Here is a 19203-nt window from a genome sequence, read left to right on the forward strand (position 1 = left end):
TTTGACGTATAAATGTATTTATTATGTTTAGATTTTTAATAGTCGTCAAGTATTAATTAAATGGGCTTCTAACATTGGGAAGAAGACTGAATTTGTCATTGTTATAAAGACATTAGATGCGACAAGTAGTGGTAGAAAACCAAGACTTACACTTACTTGTGAAAGAAATGGTTACTATAGAGACAACAGGAAGATCAAGGCAGAACGATTGAGGTTAACATGTTCTAAAAAGTATAGATGTCTATTTCTATTAAGGGAAAAAAAATTACCTACAAATGATGAGTGGATGTTGCATATCTTATGCAGAGTGTACAATCATCTGCCTGCTGAACATCTTGAATGGCACTCATTTGCTGGTAGATTATTTAAGAAGGAAACATCCTTATTAGTTGACATGTCAAAGAGTATGTTGCGACCAAAAGAGATATTGATTACATTGAAACGAAGAGATAATGGTTAAATCAAATTGTATTTCTTACTTCGAACAATTTCCGGAGAAGTTGAGACCATATATCTATCACATAAAAAATATACAAGCAGATGGCAATTATGGTTTTAGGGCAATAGATAGATTGATTGATTTAAGTGAAGATGATTGGCAACAAGTTAGGCAAAACTTGTTGACTGAGCTGCATTCGAATGTAATACAAAACATGCAACTATTTGGTTTACAAGAGAGTTACCTCTATCTTATCCTACTTCAAACCTGGCCCTAAATTTAATCATTGGATGACTATGCCCGACATGGGCCATTTGATAGCGTCATACTACCAAGTCATTCTTTATCATTTATCTAGGCAACAATACTTCACATTTCTACCATTTAGAGCAGTACCGATTACAACACCTGATTGCAGAGATATGTGCATAGGATTAGTAAATGGAAACCATTTCGTGTAGATAACTGAGAGGGTGATTTATGATCTGGAGTTGGGCCGAGGTAGCGACCGAATTGAGAGGGTGATTTATGATCTGGAGTTGGGCCGAGGTAGCGACCGAGCAGGTTGAGAGCCCAACAGCGCATTGGGCCGAGATGATGTACTATTCGCCCAGAGATGGGCTGCCAGAACTTGGGCCGGGCAGAACTTGGGCCGAGTGCGTCCCAGACCGTAAAGAAGCGGCTCGGCAAGGCAGTGCTCGGTCGGACCGGGATGCTCGGTCCGAGGATAGCCGAAGCCAGACAAGTCGAGTGACCGGCGTCCGGAAAGGCGCAGTCGGACGAGGTTACCGTTTGACCGGCAGGAAAGCTGACCACGGGGTGCTTCGGGCTAGGCTTTGCCGAGATGCCGCCTAGCCCGGTCCTCCTTGGTCTGCCAGGGAAGTGCTCGGGTATGAAGCACGGCATGGTGCAGTAACGCATAGAGCAGTTCGGCTGCCGGGCTCCAGCTGTGATGGCGGGCAGTTGAGATTAGGTGATGTTCAGCAAGGTCTATGCTGACAGATGGGATAAGCGGAGCCACGTGTCAGGAGACGACTGGGAGTAGATATGGGCCACAGAGGGTATATAAGCATGTCTGCGCCCCCCATACGCCACACACGAACATCTCTGTAAGGAATTCTTACACTCAAACACTCTCTCCATTCTCTCTATCCATCCTAAGGTGTGTGCTAACTTGATCGTCGGAGGGTCTTTCCGGCCACACACCGCCGGGTAGCTCACCGTTTCTTGCTCGCAGGTGATCGGACATCGACGGAGCTCGGAAGAAAGGAGTACGGGCTTGCCGGAATATTTGCTCCCCGTACAATAACTACCAAGCCTTCTTTGATCATTACCATGTCTTATTTTGTAATTTTACTTATTGATTTCTTTGTTATAGATTTATTTGTAACCTGGTCATCTAGTACCTTCGATAGTAAATAATTGGATTCGTTTTTATTACCTGTGTGCTAGTGGATGGAAAAAAGTATATACTATCCGTATTCATCAATTTTGTATGCTTGTCAGCCCTGATACAGTAACTACAGAAACTATCGATATAGATGAATTGTGATAACATGTTTGATTAAAAGATGCAAATAATGACATATTTTATGGATGCTTTATGGATATTCGTACACTAATTTTTTAATGAATAATTTTATGGATACTTTTTATTTATGGTTTTATAGATACGTGTTTAATTTATGGATGTTTGAAAGAAAAAGTAAATATTTCAATATACATCGACAAGTGCCTAAACAAATCTTTTATAGTTTAGCAACATGATACTAGAGTAATTCAATTTGTGAAGCAATGTATCACTGAACAGGCACTTCACAACTAATCGGAATTAATTTCTGTTATCACCCAACCGAACGGCAACATATTGCTGGGGAAAAAAGTTTGTCTGGTCACATGACACTAGATGAATTCAAATTCGTTAGTATTGTATTACCGAACATGTTCAAATTATTACTTGGAAGAAAGTGGTTCTGTAAATGTATAACAACAAAACGCTGGATAAATCTATTTTTCTTGGCAACATAACACCGAAAATAATGTAAATTGTCTAGTATTGTGTAACTGAACAAACACTTCACTTTGGGCTCCGCCGAACCCCTCATCTTCTCTGTTTTCTCTTTTCCTCCGCTGCTTCTCTCTTTTCCCTCCAAAAATTAGTGGTGTAAAGAGATGAAATAGTTAATTTAGGGTTAGTTTTGGTAATATATTAGGGTGTGATGAGAATTACATTTTTTTTTAGTGTTGTAATAAGATAGAGGGTGTAAAGGGATAAAATAATTGTGCAAGTAGAATTACACTTGACAAAGACGACCCAATGTCTAAATACATTATACACCCCCTTTATTTATTTATAAAAATAAGAAAGATTGATAAATTTATAGATATTGATGAGTAATAATTCTCAAAAGTAAGATTTATTGGTAATTTGCCCCAAATATAATAAGCTGTACAAATTAAACATAATTATATTAAAAAATAAAAATTATAATTCATATAATATTTAACTATTTTTTCTCAATTTATTAATCATATAAATAAATAATATTGTCATATATTTTTATATTAAAATATATATCTATCTTTGTATTTTTATAATATTTGCATTACTTTTAATTATTTTAAGTATATTAAAAAATTAATGTAATTATATCAAAACTGTGAAAGTTGTATTTTCTTTAAATCTTAAGAGAGGTAGGTGGTCAATGTAATCTATCATTTTTTTCATAATTTTATCCTATCAAAAATAGTATAAATTTATATTTTTCAAAAAATATTTATATGTAGAGTTAGGCTTCTGTCAAGTTCAAATCTTAACATGAGATATCTTGAGGGGCCCATACAAGGTCTATTTTGATAATTTGAACCGTTCAACTTATAGAACCCTTCAATTATTTCATCAATGGATAAATTAAGTCAATCTGATAATTGTAACACTTTCATTTTATTATGTTTATTTTCAAAAAAATACAATAATTATATTTTTTAAAATAGACCGTTCATTTTTTAAAAACAAATACGGTAAAATAAAAATATTGTAATTATTGAATCGATCTAATTTTTTTTATAGATGATATACATAAAAGACTTTACAAATGAACAGTTCAAATAATTGAAACATAACCACTTGTGGTAGGCTTTACATGCCCCCATATTCATATTTAAATTTGAAAGAAGTTCAATCCTCATGTACATATATGAAAAATGATTCATCTACACACTTTCTTTTTCCAAATCCCCTTAAATGACGTAACAGGTAAAATTTGAAAAATTGATTCAAACTCTAATATTTTCTTAAAACTCTCTTTACATACATTCTATCTTGTCATCTCATTTGGGAGATTATGAGTGAGAAAAAGTGTGAATGTAACACTACTATTGTACATATATATATATATATATATATATACAGAGCTGCTGGAGAGCTCTAATTAGAGCACCAGCCGTACAGCTCTAATGAGTTGTCATGAATTAAAAAAAAAAAAAAAACAGTGTAGTAGAAGACAAAAAAAAGAAGGAGAAAATGACAAATTAGAGCTCTTTTAGAGCTTCTTTTTTAGAGGTATGAATCATTTTTCATGTATATATATATGTATTGATAAAAAAAACTTTATTAATGTATTTAGTAGGCAGGGCCGGCTTATGGTGGGGGCATATGCCACAAGGCCATGGCCTAAGGCCCTCAAAATAGACTCAAAAAAAGAGTTCCTTCATATTATAATTTAGTGTAATATATTAGGTATGTTTTAAGTCTAAAAAAATTTAAAAAGGCCTGAACTAACTTAAAATAAATTGACCCATTAAAAAATTGAAAGGTCATTCAAAAAAATTAGCATTGTTATCCATTGAAAATAGGCTCAAAAAGCGGTCTCTCTTATTATAGTTTAGTCTAATATATTAAGTATATGTTAAGTCCAAAAAAAATTAAGGAAGACCCAAATTAACTTAAAATAAATTAATCCATTAAAAAATTGAAAGACCTATTTAAAATAATTAGCATTGTTATTGATTGAAAATGATTTTGCAAAAAAAATTAGATTATGCACGTATGATTGATTTATTTGCTTCTAAAAATGCAAAAAGAGTGAGGATCAAGCAATACTTATTAGTTATTGTAATGTAATACTAAGTATTTTTTGTGATTTTGACACAAATCTTTTGATCTTTACTTTTAATTATTTTTTTTTCATTCAATGAAAAAAAAATATGAAGAGCCCCAGAAATTTATTAGTTGATTATCGACTTTGGACCCCGAAAATCTCAGGGTCGGGCCTGTTAGTAAGGCTCAAAGAAAAGGAAAACAATACATTTTAAGTGAAAGAATAATACTATATGTATCACTTAGTGTACTAACTAGTATATCTGTTGGAAAAAATGGTTTTATATAGGCATATTTTTTTAACCCATTTTGGGTGAACCCCAAACGTCTTTTGGGGTGGGTTCGAAGAGGTGATGTGTTCCTTGCCGCGTGGCAAGTCACACGGTGAAGACGGAACGTTAAAACCATTTATGAGTGAATGGAAAGTTAACGTCGTTTTAGGGTCTAAACATTAATTTTTTAGACAAAATTCTTTTGAATTTTTTCAATAAAAATTAGTGTGAGAATTTAATTTAAATATAAATTTAAATTTAAATTTTAGTTTCCTGAATGTTTCCTAAAGTTTGTAATTTAAATTTAAATTTAAATTTAAATTTTGGTTTCCTAAAAATTTTTTTACCTTTTCCTTTATTAGATTAAACTATTTAAATAGTTTAATAAACATATTCAAATTGTTTGAATTTGTTCCACAAACAGCTTCTTAGTTTAAACTATTCAAATAGTTTATATTCCATCAGTTTTAAATCTTTGTCCAAACGGTTATTTTGTTTTATTTGTTTAAATAAAAAAAAAATAATATTGTTAAGCAAAGGTCCGTAACTGTTTGGAGTGTTAACAGGTGCAACCTGTTCGGGCTAAGTGCAGTGCCTATATATACCCTTGATTTCCAGCAGTTCAAGAATCCGAAGATTAGTGATAATTGGTTCCTTTTTTGTTTGTCCAGATTTTATCTGATCTTCATTCTAGTTTAGGAAAAATTTAAAGAGAGTATTAGAACACAAGGTTTGGTTCGCCGAACAAATTTATTTGAAGTGCTTCTATAAATTTGTGAAGATCATTGTATCCTGGGAGATAGACGCCATTCAACCGTAAGCACCGTAGCGGGGCGAATCTGTCTTAAGGACAGAGTGTCACACACTCGACTTGGTCTTAATTTTATTTGGGTTCAATAAATAAATCTGGTATGTTATTTATTTGTTTTGTTTGAATTTATTTCAGTTTATTTTATTTACACAGTAGATTGTTCCAACAATCTTAAGACAGAGATGCAATGGCAATTAGCATTCTAATGGATGTGATTCTAGTAACCGGTGAGTATGTGTCAAAGTAATCTAGACCTTCTTTCTGTCTAAAACCTTTGACTACAAGTCTTGCCTTGTATTTATCTATTGATCCATCCACTTTCAATTTTCTTTTGAAAATCCACTTGTACCCAAGAGGTTTACAACCTGGTGGCAAGTCCACTAATTCCCAAGTGTGATTTTGCAAGATGGATTCAACTTCACTGTTGACAGCTTCTTTCCATAAAGGAGCTTCAGGACTGGACATAGCCTCTTTAAAAGTTAAAGGCTCATTTTCTAACAAATATGTTAGAAAATCTGGACCAAAAGATTTTGAGGTTCTAGCACGTTTACTACGCAAAAATGGTTTTATATAGGCATATTTTTTTAACCCATTTTGGGTGAACCCCAAACGTCTTTTGGGGTGGGTTCGAAGAGGTGATGTGTTCCTTGCCGCGTGGCAAGTCACACGGTGAAGACGGAACGTTAAAACCATTTATGAGTGAATGGAAAGTTAACGTCGTTTTAGGGTCTAAACATTAATTTTTTAGACAAAATTCTTTTGAATTTTTTCAATAAAAATTAGTGTGAGAATTTAATTTAAATATAAATTTAAATTTAAATTTTAGTTTCCTGAATGTTTCCTAAAGTTTGTAATTTAAATTTAAATTTAAATTTAAATTTTGGTTTCCTAAATTACTTATTTATTCGTGAACACATTCCTGAACATACATTATTTGTTTGGGAATGTAGGTCCGAACTTGAAAATTTGCTAACACTTTCAATGGTTTAAATTCTTAACACTCGCAGAAATTTTATTTTTTCAAGTTCGGTAGTTTGAGTTTTGAAGAAGCAGTGAGAGAGAGAGAGAGAGAATATACTAACTGTGACAATCGTTAAACTGGGAGAGACAATATTCTTCTTCTTCTTCTTCTTCTTCTTCTTCTTCTTCTTCGTGCGTTTTGAAAATGATGAGATTTTCCTTATTTTTAGTGGGTTTTGTGTTTGGTAACGTTTACGTTTTCAGTTTATCTTTACAAAAATTTTATAAATTGGTTTTGTTTATTTTTTAGAAAAACATAAACTACAAACGCGTTTAGTAATTGATAAAATGTTTAAAAAATTTTAAAAATATAAAAAAGAGTGAGAAATGACAAGTGATAGCAAGTGGCGGCGGAAGACGGTGGTGGAAAGTGATAACGGTAGGTGGTGGGTAGCAGGTGGTGGCGGGTGGGTGGGTGGGTGACGGTAGCGGTGGCGGGTGGGTGGGTGGGTGACGGTAGCGGTGGCGGGTAGTGGGTGGTAGCGAGTGGGTGGTGGTGGTGGCGGCGGCGGGTAGTGATGGCGGGTGGGTAACGGATGGTGGGTGGTGATGGCGGCTAGGTGGCGGCTGGTGGTGGTGGGTGGGTGGGCGACGGTGGCAGGTAGTGGGTGGTAGCGAGTGGGTGGTGGTGATGGCGGTGGCGGGTGGTGGTGGCAGGTGGGTGGCGGATGGCGGGTGGTGGTGGTGGTGGGTGGGTGACAGTGGCGGGTGATGGCCAGTGGGTGGTGGCGGTGGCGGGTGATGGGTGGTGGTGACAAGTGGGTAGCGAATGGCGGGTGGTGGCGGGTGGTGGTAGTGGCAGGTGGGTGGGTGACGGTGGCAAGTGGTGGTGGCGGGCAGTGGATGGTAGTGGCGGATGGTAGGTGGATGGCATGTGGATGGTTGGTGGTGGTGGTGGTGATGGTGGCGGCGAGGGGTGGGTGGTGGTGGTAAGTGGGTGATAGGTGCGTGGTGGCTGGTGGGTGGCAAGTGTGTGGTGGTGGCGGGTGGTGGCGGCAGGCGGGTGGTGAGTGGTCGTGGTAGGTAGTGGTGGGGGTAGGTGGTGGGTGGTGGTGGCGGAAGACGGTGGTGGAAAATGGTGGCGGGTGGTGGCTAGTGTTGGGTGGTAAAAAAAAAAAAAACTCAAAACTCAAAATGAAAAAACATTTTTTGAGTTTACATTTTTTGGCCAAATTTATAAATTGAGACCACTGATTTATAAATCAAAAATTTATCAAACAAGTTTTTATTTGAGTTTTTTAAATTTTTGTAAATATAAACAGTAAATTGAAAACGTAAGTGTTACAAACGGCACCTTAGGGTTTTTTTGAAGGGAAGTTTTTTTTGAGGTGTGGAGGTGTGGGGTGTGTGCATTTAATGGGTGTAATGTTTAAGGATAATTTTGGTATTATTTGGGGAGAAAAGGAATTTTAAGAGTTTCGAAACTTATAAGTGGGGAATCCAAAGAAATGGGGAGTCCAAAATAATTTAAGGGTGCTAATAGCACCACTCTTTTTTCTTTACCTCATATTAACTAAAAAGTCAAAAAGTTATTAAAATAACATATTTCCAAATGATGCCTAAATTTATAAAGTGTAAGGTTTGGGAGTGTGTACGGTGTAATTCGGATGATTTTAGAGTAAAATTATAAATTAAATAGTTAATTGACAGATAACTAAATTGCAGTTTAGGGGATTTGGACCGAATTGACAAATTTAAAAATATTCTTAATCAATTATTAAGTATTTATATAATATATAATACTGATTTATATAATATATATTTTTTTATATATAACACAATTACATAGTATTTTTCATATGTATAGCTACTAATTTGTAACAAATGTTACATCTTAAATCTTTCTCGTACTCATTTTTACTTTAATATTTCATTAAATATTGGAAAATATATATGTATTAACTATACAAAAACAAAGCGGTTTTGAAGGTGAATTTTAAATTTTAAAATTTAATTTGCGATTAGAAGATAGAACGAAATAGATTAGTGTGGATTAGATTATATTTTGCACAATCCTAACAGAGTTTATGAAATGAATCTGAACCATTGATTCTTATTTCTGACTAAATTCTGGGTTTGTAATCTTGCTATTTAAAATAATGATAAATTATCGTATAATCCCTACATTTTGTCACTTGTGTCATTTTAGTCGTTATAATTTTAATTAATTTAATTTTAACATTTAATTTTAAATTTTACATTAATTTGATCTAATTAATAAAATCGTTAAGATTTTTAATGGAAAATGATCATTGACATTGATTAAGTTTATAGTTTTGCTTATTAAAATATCATACATGTGGCTTATGTGTGCATATGTTATATATAAAAAATAAAATAAAATAAAATTACAAATACACTCTTGAAATTTACTTAAATACAATTTGTCTCTTGTGATTTTGAAAATTACATTCTTCCCCTCAAAGTTTATAATTTCATAATAAATGATCCATTTTATCAATAAATTATCAAGTCAACTGGTAACACTTAATGATGTTAGAAATTTATTTCAATTAATAATTCAAATAATTTTATCATTAGAAATTTTATTTTTTCAGTTAATTCTATTAAATAAAAATTTTTGATAATGGGGTATTTATAATTTTTCAAATCACATGGAGCAATCCATACTTTAAGCAAATCTTAAGAGGTGTATTTGTAATTTATCTCAAAAAAACTAAAAATTAAAACTAATTAAATTAATTTGAGACAAAGTTAAAAATTTAAGATAAAAATCAATTCAAATTAATATTATAAAGATTAAAATGAACATAAGAGCTAAAAGGAAATTGGGGTTGTAATTTGCCCAATAAAAGTATAGGGAAAGTAGCACGTCGGTTAGAAAAATTATTGGGTGTTCTTGGAACAACATATATTATATTTTTTCATGTTCAGGGAGTTTATGAGTGAAAAATTATGTGAATATAACACCGCACATATATATTGATGTATTTAATATAACTCAAAGAACTTCATTTTAAGTGAAAAAGCTTCATTAATGTATTTAATATGACTCAAAGAAAATGAAAGTAATACATTTTAAGTGAAAATATCAAAAAGGAAAGATTAGCGTTTGGTAGAGTTTTCTAAATATGATTTGAGAATAGAGTTATATTTTGAATTTGTGAGTTTTTGTCATGACCTAAACCCACCCTTTATAGCTTTACTGTTGTAACCGACCAGTAATCATTGGATTACCGAAGGCCTCTTAACAATATAACATATGATTAGGGGCTGCAGAAGTAATATATAAATATACATAGTCCATTGAGCTGTGTTGACATATATGAGACAAAATTTTCAAAACAAACTTATATATATATATATATATATATATATACATGTGACGTCATAGATACAATAGTTTTACATCACCCATTTACACAGATAAAGTCAAAAGGGAACTTAGCCCAAGTAGAGATAAACAGAAATTTGTTCATAAACCAAAAAAAAAATGAAGTCTTAAACAATCACAAAACATAATCACAAGACTTGACTTAATTCAGAACCGTCTCGGGAGGCACAGAAGGGTGGCTGACAAACACAAAACTCTTCAGGCATCATCTTAAGTTTGGTTGCGTGCCCACTCATCTGCATACATAATAATAAATAGTGAGCGAAAATTCAGTAAATAATAACAGAGTAAAGGGGTAAATGAATGATGTCCCACAACCAATTCAGAAACCAAAGTTCATATCAAAAATAGATTCATATTCGTACTCTTGTTCAGAGCATATACAGAAATCAGAGTTCATGCTTAATTAACTGTAATACATCCGTTAACGCTAATAGATCACATACAGGGTATCAAAGATCATACTTGTCAGTTTCATAGAGGAACCTCCGGCCGGATACGGATAACTTGTTAGTTCTATAAAGGAATCTTCGGACTGGGAACGGATAACTTATTAGTTCCATAAAGGAACCTCCAGCCGGGTGCAGATAACTTGTCAGTTCCATAAAGGAACCTCCGGTCCGGGTACAGATAACATACTTGAACTATAGAATTAATGCCATAAATATTTGTCAGAATTGGACAATCATTCATTATACAGAACATAACATTACATAAAACAGATCTTATTCCATATACAAAAAACATATAAAGTTGAACATAGCTTTACAAAGTTATTACTCACAGTTGGGTCCAAAACAAATAGATAGAGTAGGCAAATCAAATGTCTTGTGGTGCGTGACCTACATAGTTACAGAATGAACACATACTGAATTATACATTCAGAATCATTAATTTAATTTTTTCTTATCTTGGTGTTTTACTTCTTATCCTCATTATTATGTTTTAACCTTGACCTAGGGATGCCTAGGATGCAATGAGGATATTAAAATGTACTTGGAAACAATTAACAAAATTTGTTGAAAACAGGGGTCCCACTTGAGCGTAACTTTCCTTGCTCGAGCGGACATGTAAACTTGTGAGGGGACGCTCGATCGCAGCTTCCCTCGCTTGAGCGGTTTGTAACTCTGAAAAAGTACTGGTTGTGTGAAATTTCTACTCGATGGCCGCTTGACGATCGCTCGAGTGAGCGAGCGTAAGACTCATGTCCTCGCTCGAGCGCAACTCTTGTCGCTCGAGCGGTCTGCAAAAACATGAAACTTCTGGGAGCATGTATTTTACACTTGAGCCAACCTTTGGTTGCTCGAGTGGAGATACAAAACGCAGCGTGGTTGCTCGAGCGCAGGATTCGTCGCTCGAGCAGAGAGGCAAAATCTGGAATTTCCAGATTGCTCTGCCAAGTGCAAAACTCAATTTCAAAGTTGTAGATCATGGTCTTTTAGGCCAAAAACTTGAGGAAACTTGAGAAAATACTTGTAAATGAATAAAACATGGTCAATTCTAAATCATTTCACAAAATTAAGGCCCAAAAGCTTACCAGTTGTCCAAAACAAAACTCAAATCTTTGAAAATATAATATGCATGCGATGATTGGCTTCAAGGCTTCTAAGATATGATCATTTGGTATAATATGATATAAAACAAGATGAATGCTTAAAACAAAGGTAGAATGAACATATGCAATGACCAATTCTTTGAAATTTCAACTCAAATTATGATGAAAATGAACATGCAAGAACATGTAAGTATGGTATGATCAATATTTCTTCATTCTAGTTCAATACTCGTGTTAATCTATTCAATTCTCTTGAATTCATCAATTACCAACTCAAAAGCAAGACTAAAGACTTGAATTCTCACCTTAGCTTTTCAATTCCTTAAGATTTAGAGGTAATCTTGAGCAATTCTCTAAGTCTCCAAGTAATGTCCTTCTCTATCTCAAGTTTGATCTCAAGTTCTTAGCCTCTGACTCTCTCTCACGTTTTGGGTCTCAAGAGTACAAATGAAGTGATGAGTAAGAGAAATCAAGAGTTATATTGGCCTTATATAGGCTTAGTTACTGGTTTAATTAATTTTTGATTAGGCTAATCGATTGGATATTTATTATTCTAATTTAATCATTCCGAACTGAATTTTAATTAAACCTACCAGAAATTTCTAAATATTCCAAATAACACGTATACTAAGCCAATTTCAAATTGAGATACCGATAAGGCCTTCAATTCGTAGAACAAAACCAAAAATACAAACAGATATTTCTACGATAAACAAATAGAGACACAAATAATGCAACACATATGCAATTAAGTTGGAATTCTATCTTAATTACTTATTAGCATCTTTAATCATGGTTTAACGGTTAAACATGAATCGGAGTTCTTACAGTTTTGGAATTATGATTTGAGTGTGAAAAATTTGTTTGGTGAATAAGTTTTGAATTAAGTGAAATTTTTTTGATGTGACATATAATATTTGATACAAAAACTTACAACTAATAATCAAACACACAACTCAAAATTCTATTCAAAACTCATAAAAAAATTTAAAAAATTTTGAATTTTTTTTATATTTAAAATACAAAAATAACAGGTGTCAATTGTAAAAAAATTAAAATAGAACTGTTCTGGTCAATCAACTGGACGTCCGGGAGGATGAACGGTTATTTTCCTACCTTGGATAGAGTTTGCAAAAGTGGGTATAAAATTAATTTTTAAAAACTATAAACAAATAAGACACTCAAAATAAGGGATGAAAATATAATTGGAGAGCTTCTCCAAACAGCCTATAAATGTCAATTCAACTAAACATGTTTCAAAGTGTTTACTATTCAAAGTGTTTAAATATTCATCATCCTAAGTATTTTGGAACCCTTAAAAGTCCCAAACCTTGGTTAGCAAGAATTACAATGGACTAATTTAGGAAGTTGATTACAAGTTAAATTTTAACTTTTACCTTATTTTGTGTTGTATCATCTTTTTATTTTTTTTAATATTTTTTTTAAAAAATCAAAAAATATTTAAAAATCAATTTTTAATCAATTTCCTAAAACAACCCAATATTAAAAGGGGTGGAAAGCGAAACCTCTTAACCCTCTTTGCTAAGTCTCAAATGATCCGGTAAGAGTAAAATTTGTTTCAAAAAATTAAAATGTCATTATACAACTTGTTTGGTTTGAGTTTTTTAAATTCATTTTTGAGAAAAATTATTTTTTTTGTTTTCATTATTTTTTTAATATTTTGAGTAATATTTTAATTTTTAGATACATCTAATATAAATACACTTAAAAAATATAATATTTGTGAATTTTTTTAAAAAATTCACTAAATACTAAAAATATTTTTAAAAATTCTTGTATATTTATTGATTTTTAAAATATTTTTTTTACAAATATTTTACTTTTTAGATACATCTAAATAAAGTACATCTAAAAAAATAAAAAATTGCTTAAGATTTTTAAAATATTAACTAAAAATAAAAAAACACGAAAAACAAAAAAAACTCAATTTTTAGAAAAATTCAAAAAATTGAAACCAAACACAGTAATCATTTCCCCCCTCTATTTCTCTGTACGTTTTTTTTCGCAAAATGTTAAAAGGCCAACAATCCTAACTCAAAATTTTTAAAATTTGAAAAAAATATTTGGTTCATGATTGAGCTAATATTTTGTGCTCATTATGCTTGGAGTTGGAAGAGATTTAGGGCAAGTTTGCCAACATTAAATTATGGTTATAACTTGGGCAGGCTCAACTCGAGCAACTCAAACTTAACGTAATTTTTTTTAGAACTTGGACAAGATATTTTCAAATTTGGTACAGGTTTAGGCAAAAATTCAAAAGCTTGAATTATATTTGAACGGACTTGGATAAAGACATCAAACAATCCCGAGCAATCCAAAACCCGAATTTTATATATAGATATATAAAAATATTAAATATATATAAATTATTAGTCATTATATGATATTAAAGTAATTTAAATTATTAAATCATATTGAATATATACTATATATAAAAATAATACAAAATCTTATTTTGTTTTATTCTCCCTCATAAATTATAAAGACTACTATAGCGACATCGCTCTTATATTATATAAATTATTTATTAGGATGCTATTAATGATTTTCTGGAAAAAAAAATTGTAAATAGAGTTAAATTTTAATAATTTAATAATGTAGCTGCAAAAAAAAAAATTGAAATTCATTTATAATTCGGGAAACTCAGGCAATTCGAGAATTCGAGTTTAACTTGAGTTGGGTTTAGGCATGCAACCTTGGGTTACGACCTGGGTGGACTTGGATAGGTTTCAGCACAACTTGAGTTGGGCTTAGACAACCTTCCAATCCGAACCCGAACCAATCCACCCGAGTTGCACCCCTACATCAAATAGTAACAAAAAAAATTAAGATGTCACTACAACAAGTTTAAAAATTATTGAAAAAAAAACTCAAAGATTTCATTTTCGCTATAAATTTTTTTTTTTGGGTACTTTTTTTTGATGAAAAGTCGAAAAATAAAATCATCACAAATATAATTTTTTCGCCTCAAATTTTAACTGACTTCGAGTGTTTGTTTTGTTGGATTTATTTTTCTAGTGTGGCCCAATAGCCTACATATTTTCTACATGTTTTAATTTATTTGGACTCCACAAATAGATAAAGCCAATATTTTGAGATCAAGTTCAGTAAATAGAATTTTAATATAATCACTCTTCTAAGATAAGAAGGAAACCTTGATGGATTAGGAATTCTTCTGATAAAGTTTATCTGACCCTCTTCTCTCCTCTATATAAGGATGGGTGACTCCCCTTTCATATCATGAGTATTTTTCCATCACTTTAAGTTTTATAGTCATTTTAATTAAGAGAGACAGAGAGAAGAAGGTGAGCCAAAATTAAAGGTTCAACTCTAAGGGGTATTTTCTCAACTTCTCTAATTCAATGGCTGACAAAGGTATATTCGTTTTATTCTTGAGTTGTATTGAATTCAAGATCCTGTAAAGTTTAATTTCGCATTATTATTATGGTTACATGTATTATTAAATCTTACATGTGGTATCAGAGCTTTAGTTTGTGAATCAATACACCTTGAAATAATAATATATTTATAAATATTGTTATTATATTATAATTATAATTATTCATAACAACATATTTTTTGTTCATAAGGTTTGAACTCTCGACATGTATTGGTTATCTTGAATATACGCTGTATGTTCAACCTTGTAAGCTGCATGCCATATTTATTAGGCAGTGTCTGAATGGTACATCTAATCTCTTTCATATTCATTATGCATCAAAGAAACTCCTTTTGTGTTGTTAAAAGTCAAAGGTTGTGTGAAAGAAGATTTCATTCCTGATTTTTAAATCGTAACTAAGTATGCACATCATGGACTCCCTCACTCACTTTGTTTTGTGATATGTTAGGTGCAAACTTTTATGTAATTCTATATGCTGTTCATATGCATGTTTTGATTTATTATCAATTTTAGTGATAATAATTTTTATAATCATCATAATATGTTGTTGAATTGAGTGTATTACTTGCCGTTATGATAAAGTGCATAGATTAAAAGCAATTTTAGATTTTTGCTGAATCGTTCGGACTATTAAATAAATATATTTATTTGATTGTATCACATTAGAGGATTATGTTTTTGCTTTGTTTAAATTATGCACACTTATTGTCTATTATTGTTAAATATTTATATATTTTCATGATTTAAAATTGATATCATGATATAATTTTATAACATTGAATATTAAATATTAAAGTGGTTAATTCATATTAGGTGTAATTCTTATTAACCATTATTTTAGATATTCATGGTTGTTATAATACATATATAAATATTCCTGTTCATTCAGAGTTATTATTATTATATTGGTAATAGCAATCACATAAAAGAAATTTTAGAAATCATAAAAATAGTGATCTCATTAAAATTGTGATTGAATTAATGATAATTAAATAACTCAAAATTAATGAATAGAGAATATTGTTAGTTAGTTCCGTGTTCATAGGGTTTACTAATTTAGTAGCTGTCAAAGTGGCCTAAATTTGTAAAACTTATGAATATTGAACTACATAAAAGAATTGTTAAAAAGGGTAACATTAAGGTCGATAATATTCTCAATTGCAGTTATAATTAGGAGATTGAGACTAGCCCAAAGGAGAGTCACTTTCAAATAATTATGAACTGGGTAGGATAATGTAACTTATGTAATTTGAAAGATTAGAATTGAATACCCAAAGGTAACATGACTAGCTGAAAAATTGCATAAATTACTTTAGACCTACATAAGTGATTCTTGACGAATGGACAATAGATATACCTAAGTTTTGCCCAAAGGAAAAACTTATGTGATATCAATAGTTCATCATAATTCTCAAAGCTTTAATATGTATATTGTTCTATCTTATTTCAGTAGAAGTTCCCACCTCATTGCACTCTCTTGCATCGGGCGTCCCTCTACTTACTGGCTCAAATTTTTCGGAATGGTATGAACATGTTCAGTTTACACTGGGTGTGTTGGACCTCGATATGGCATTGCTTGAAGATAAACCTGCAGACATTAATGAATATAGTACTGCAGAACAAGTTGCCCTTTCTGAATCCTGGAAAAAGTCCAATAGACTCAGTTTGATGTTCATGAAGATGACCATTGCAAATAACATCAAGACCTCCTTATCTCAAACTGTTAATGCATTGGAATACTTAAAAGCTGTTGAAGATCGATTTAGATCTGCTGACAAGTCACTTGCTGGCACTATTATGGCTGAATTGATAACAATGAAATATGATGGCAACCGAGGAGTTCAGGATCACATCCTCAATATGGCTGACAAAGCTGCAAAGCTTAGAACTTTAGGAATGCAAGTTGATGAAACTTTCCTCGTGCAGTTTATTCTCAACTCACTTCCATCACAATAAAGCGCATTCAAAATTCACTATAACACCAATAAAGATAAGTGGAATTTGAATGAGCTGACTAATATGTGTGTTCAGGAGGAAGTGAGGTTGAGGGAGGAAGGACGTCAAACTGCATTGGCTGTAACTCATGGAGCTATAAAGAAAAAGAAGGGTAAGTTTGTAAAATCAAAGAAAATCCACCAAAGAAAAAGAATGAACTTGGGGAAAAAAATCAGGCTAAGAATGGTTTCACTGTCAAGTGCTACTTTTGTGGCAAGAAGGGACATGTGAAGAAAGACTGCAGCAAGCGAAAGGCTTGGTTCGAAAAGAAAGGTAAGAAATTTTCTTTTGTTTGTTATGAATCAAATCTTGCTGAAGTACCTTCTAATATGTGGTGGATTGACTCTGGGGCCACGACCCACATTACAAATGACATGCAGGGATACCTCTCAACTAGGAAACCGAAGGAAAGTGAAAGATTTGTCTATATTGGGAACCGTCTCAAAGCTGAAGTCGTAGCTGTAGGAACCTATCGACTGATCTTAGAGACGGGTCATCAGATGGATCTAGAAGACACTTATTATGTTCCTTCAATTTCTAAGAATTTAGTTTCGTTATCCAAATTGGATCGTGTTGGATATTCAGTTTTATTTAATTGTGGAAAACTCAATTTAATGTTTAATTCAAAAGTGATTGGTTCTGGTAATTTATGTAATGGTTTATATAAAATTACCTTAAATCATGAGTTTGCACAATCATTAGTAACTCTGCATTCGAATATTGGTTTAAAACGTGGTCTAATTAATGAAAAATCATCGATCTTGTGGCATAGACGGTTGGGGCATATCTCCAGAAATAGAATTGAAAAATTGGTGAAGAATGAGATTTTGGAAAACCTAGACTTCACTGATTTTCAGATATGTGTGGATTGCATTAAAGGAAAGCAAACCAAACACACCAAGAAAGGTACCACAAGAAGTAATGAGCTTCTTGAGATAATTCATACAGATATTTGCGGGCCACTCAACATCCCATGTCTTAGTGGTGAAAAATATTTTATCACATTTATAGATGACTTCTCACGTTATGGATATGTGTATCTAATTCATGAAAAGTCTCAGACTGTTGACATCCTTGGGGTGTACATAACTGAAGTCGAGAGACAATTAGATAGAAAGGTTAAAATAGTGAGATCAGACAGGGGTGGTGAATATTATGGTAAATATGGTGAGTCAGGCCAAAATCCTAGCCCATTTGCCAAATTCTTAGAAAAGAAAGGCATTTGTGCTCAATATACAATGCCTAGTACGCCACAGCAGAATGGAGTTGCTGAAAGGCGTAATTGTACACTTAAAGATATGGTTAGGAGTATGTTAAGTTACTCAATTGTACCTATTTCAATGTGGGGTGAAGCTTTAAAAACTGCAATGTATATCTTAAATAGGGTTCCTAGTAAGGCGGTCCCAACAACTCCTTTTGAGTTGTGGACTGGTAGGAAACCTAGTTTGAGACACTTACATATTTGGGGTTGTCCAGCAGAGGCAAGAATCTTCAACCCACAAGAGAAAAAGTTAGACTCAAGAACAATATCTGGATATTTCATTGGTTATCCAGACAAGTCTAAAGGGTACAAATTTTATTGTCCTAATCACAGTACGAGGATAGTGGAGACTGGTAATGCTAGATTCCTAGAGAATGGTAAAATCAGTGGGAGTGAGAAAACACGAGTGGTGAATTTCGAGGAAATTAGGGTAGATGTGCCAACATTTGACCCTTATCGAAAAGTTGTTGTTCCTCAGACTATTCCACAGGCTGAGGAAAACGAACAACATGACGAAAATCCTTCACCACCTCATGTTTCACCACTTCATGAAGATACCACCATTGAAAATATTGTAGAACCACCACAACCGGCAGTTCTGAGAAGATCTCAGAGGGAAAGAAAGCCTGCCATTCCAGATGATTACATGGTGTATCTACAGGAATCTGATTTTGATATTGGGATTAACAAAGATCCAGTCTCATTTTCACAAGCCATGAATAGTGATGATTCTTCTAAGGGGTATTTTCTCAACTTCTCTAATTCAATGGCTAACAAAGGTATATTCGTTTTATTCTTGAGTTGTATTGAATTCAAGATCCTATAAAGTTTAATTCCACATTATTATTATGGTTACATGTATTATTAAATCTTACATGTTTGCCCTCTTCACTTCATCCAGCTTTTGTTTCAGCCAGGACAAATTCAGACCGACTTGCTCAAAGTCCTCGATCGAAATGGCAGCTCAGTGCAGTG

The 19203-nt window shown here is 32.7% G+C and overlaps 1 protein-coding gene across 1 annotated transcript; it reads left to right on the plus strand.

The window, feature by feature from the left end:
- The first annotated feature begins 16538 nt into the window (after positions 1-16538).
- Positions 16539-16928, plus strand: LOC145804855 (uncharacterized). The gene has a single exon (XM_082900226.1). The coding sequence runs from the start codon at positions 16539-16541 to the stop codon at positions 16926-16928; it is 390 nt and encodes a 129-aa protein (XP_082756352.1).
- The last annotated feature ends 2275 nt before the right edge of the window (positions 16929-19203 follow it).

The sequence above is a fragment of the Camellia sinensis genome, chromosome 1, assembly GCF_055761805.1.
Source record: "Camellia sinensis isolate YWXY chromosome 1, ASM5576180v1, whole genome shotgun sequence".
NCBI classification, from domain to species: domain Eukaryota; kingdom Viridiplantae; phylum Streptophyta; class Magnoliopsida; order Ericales; family Theaceae; genus Camellia; species Camellia sinensis.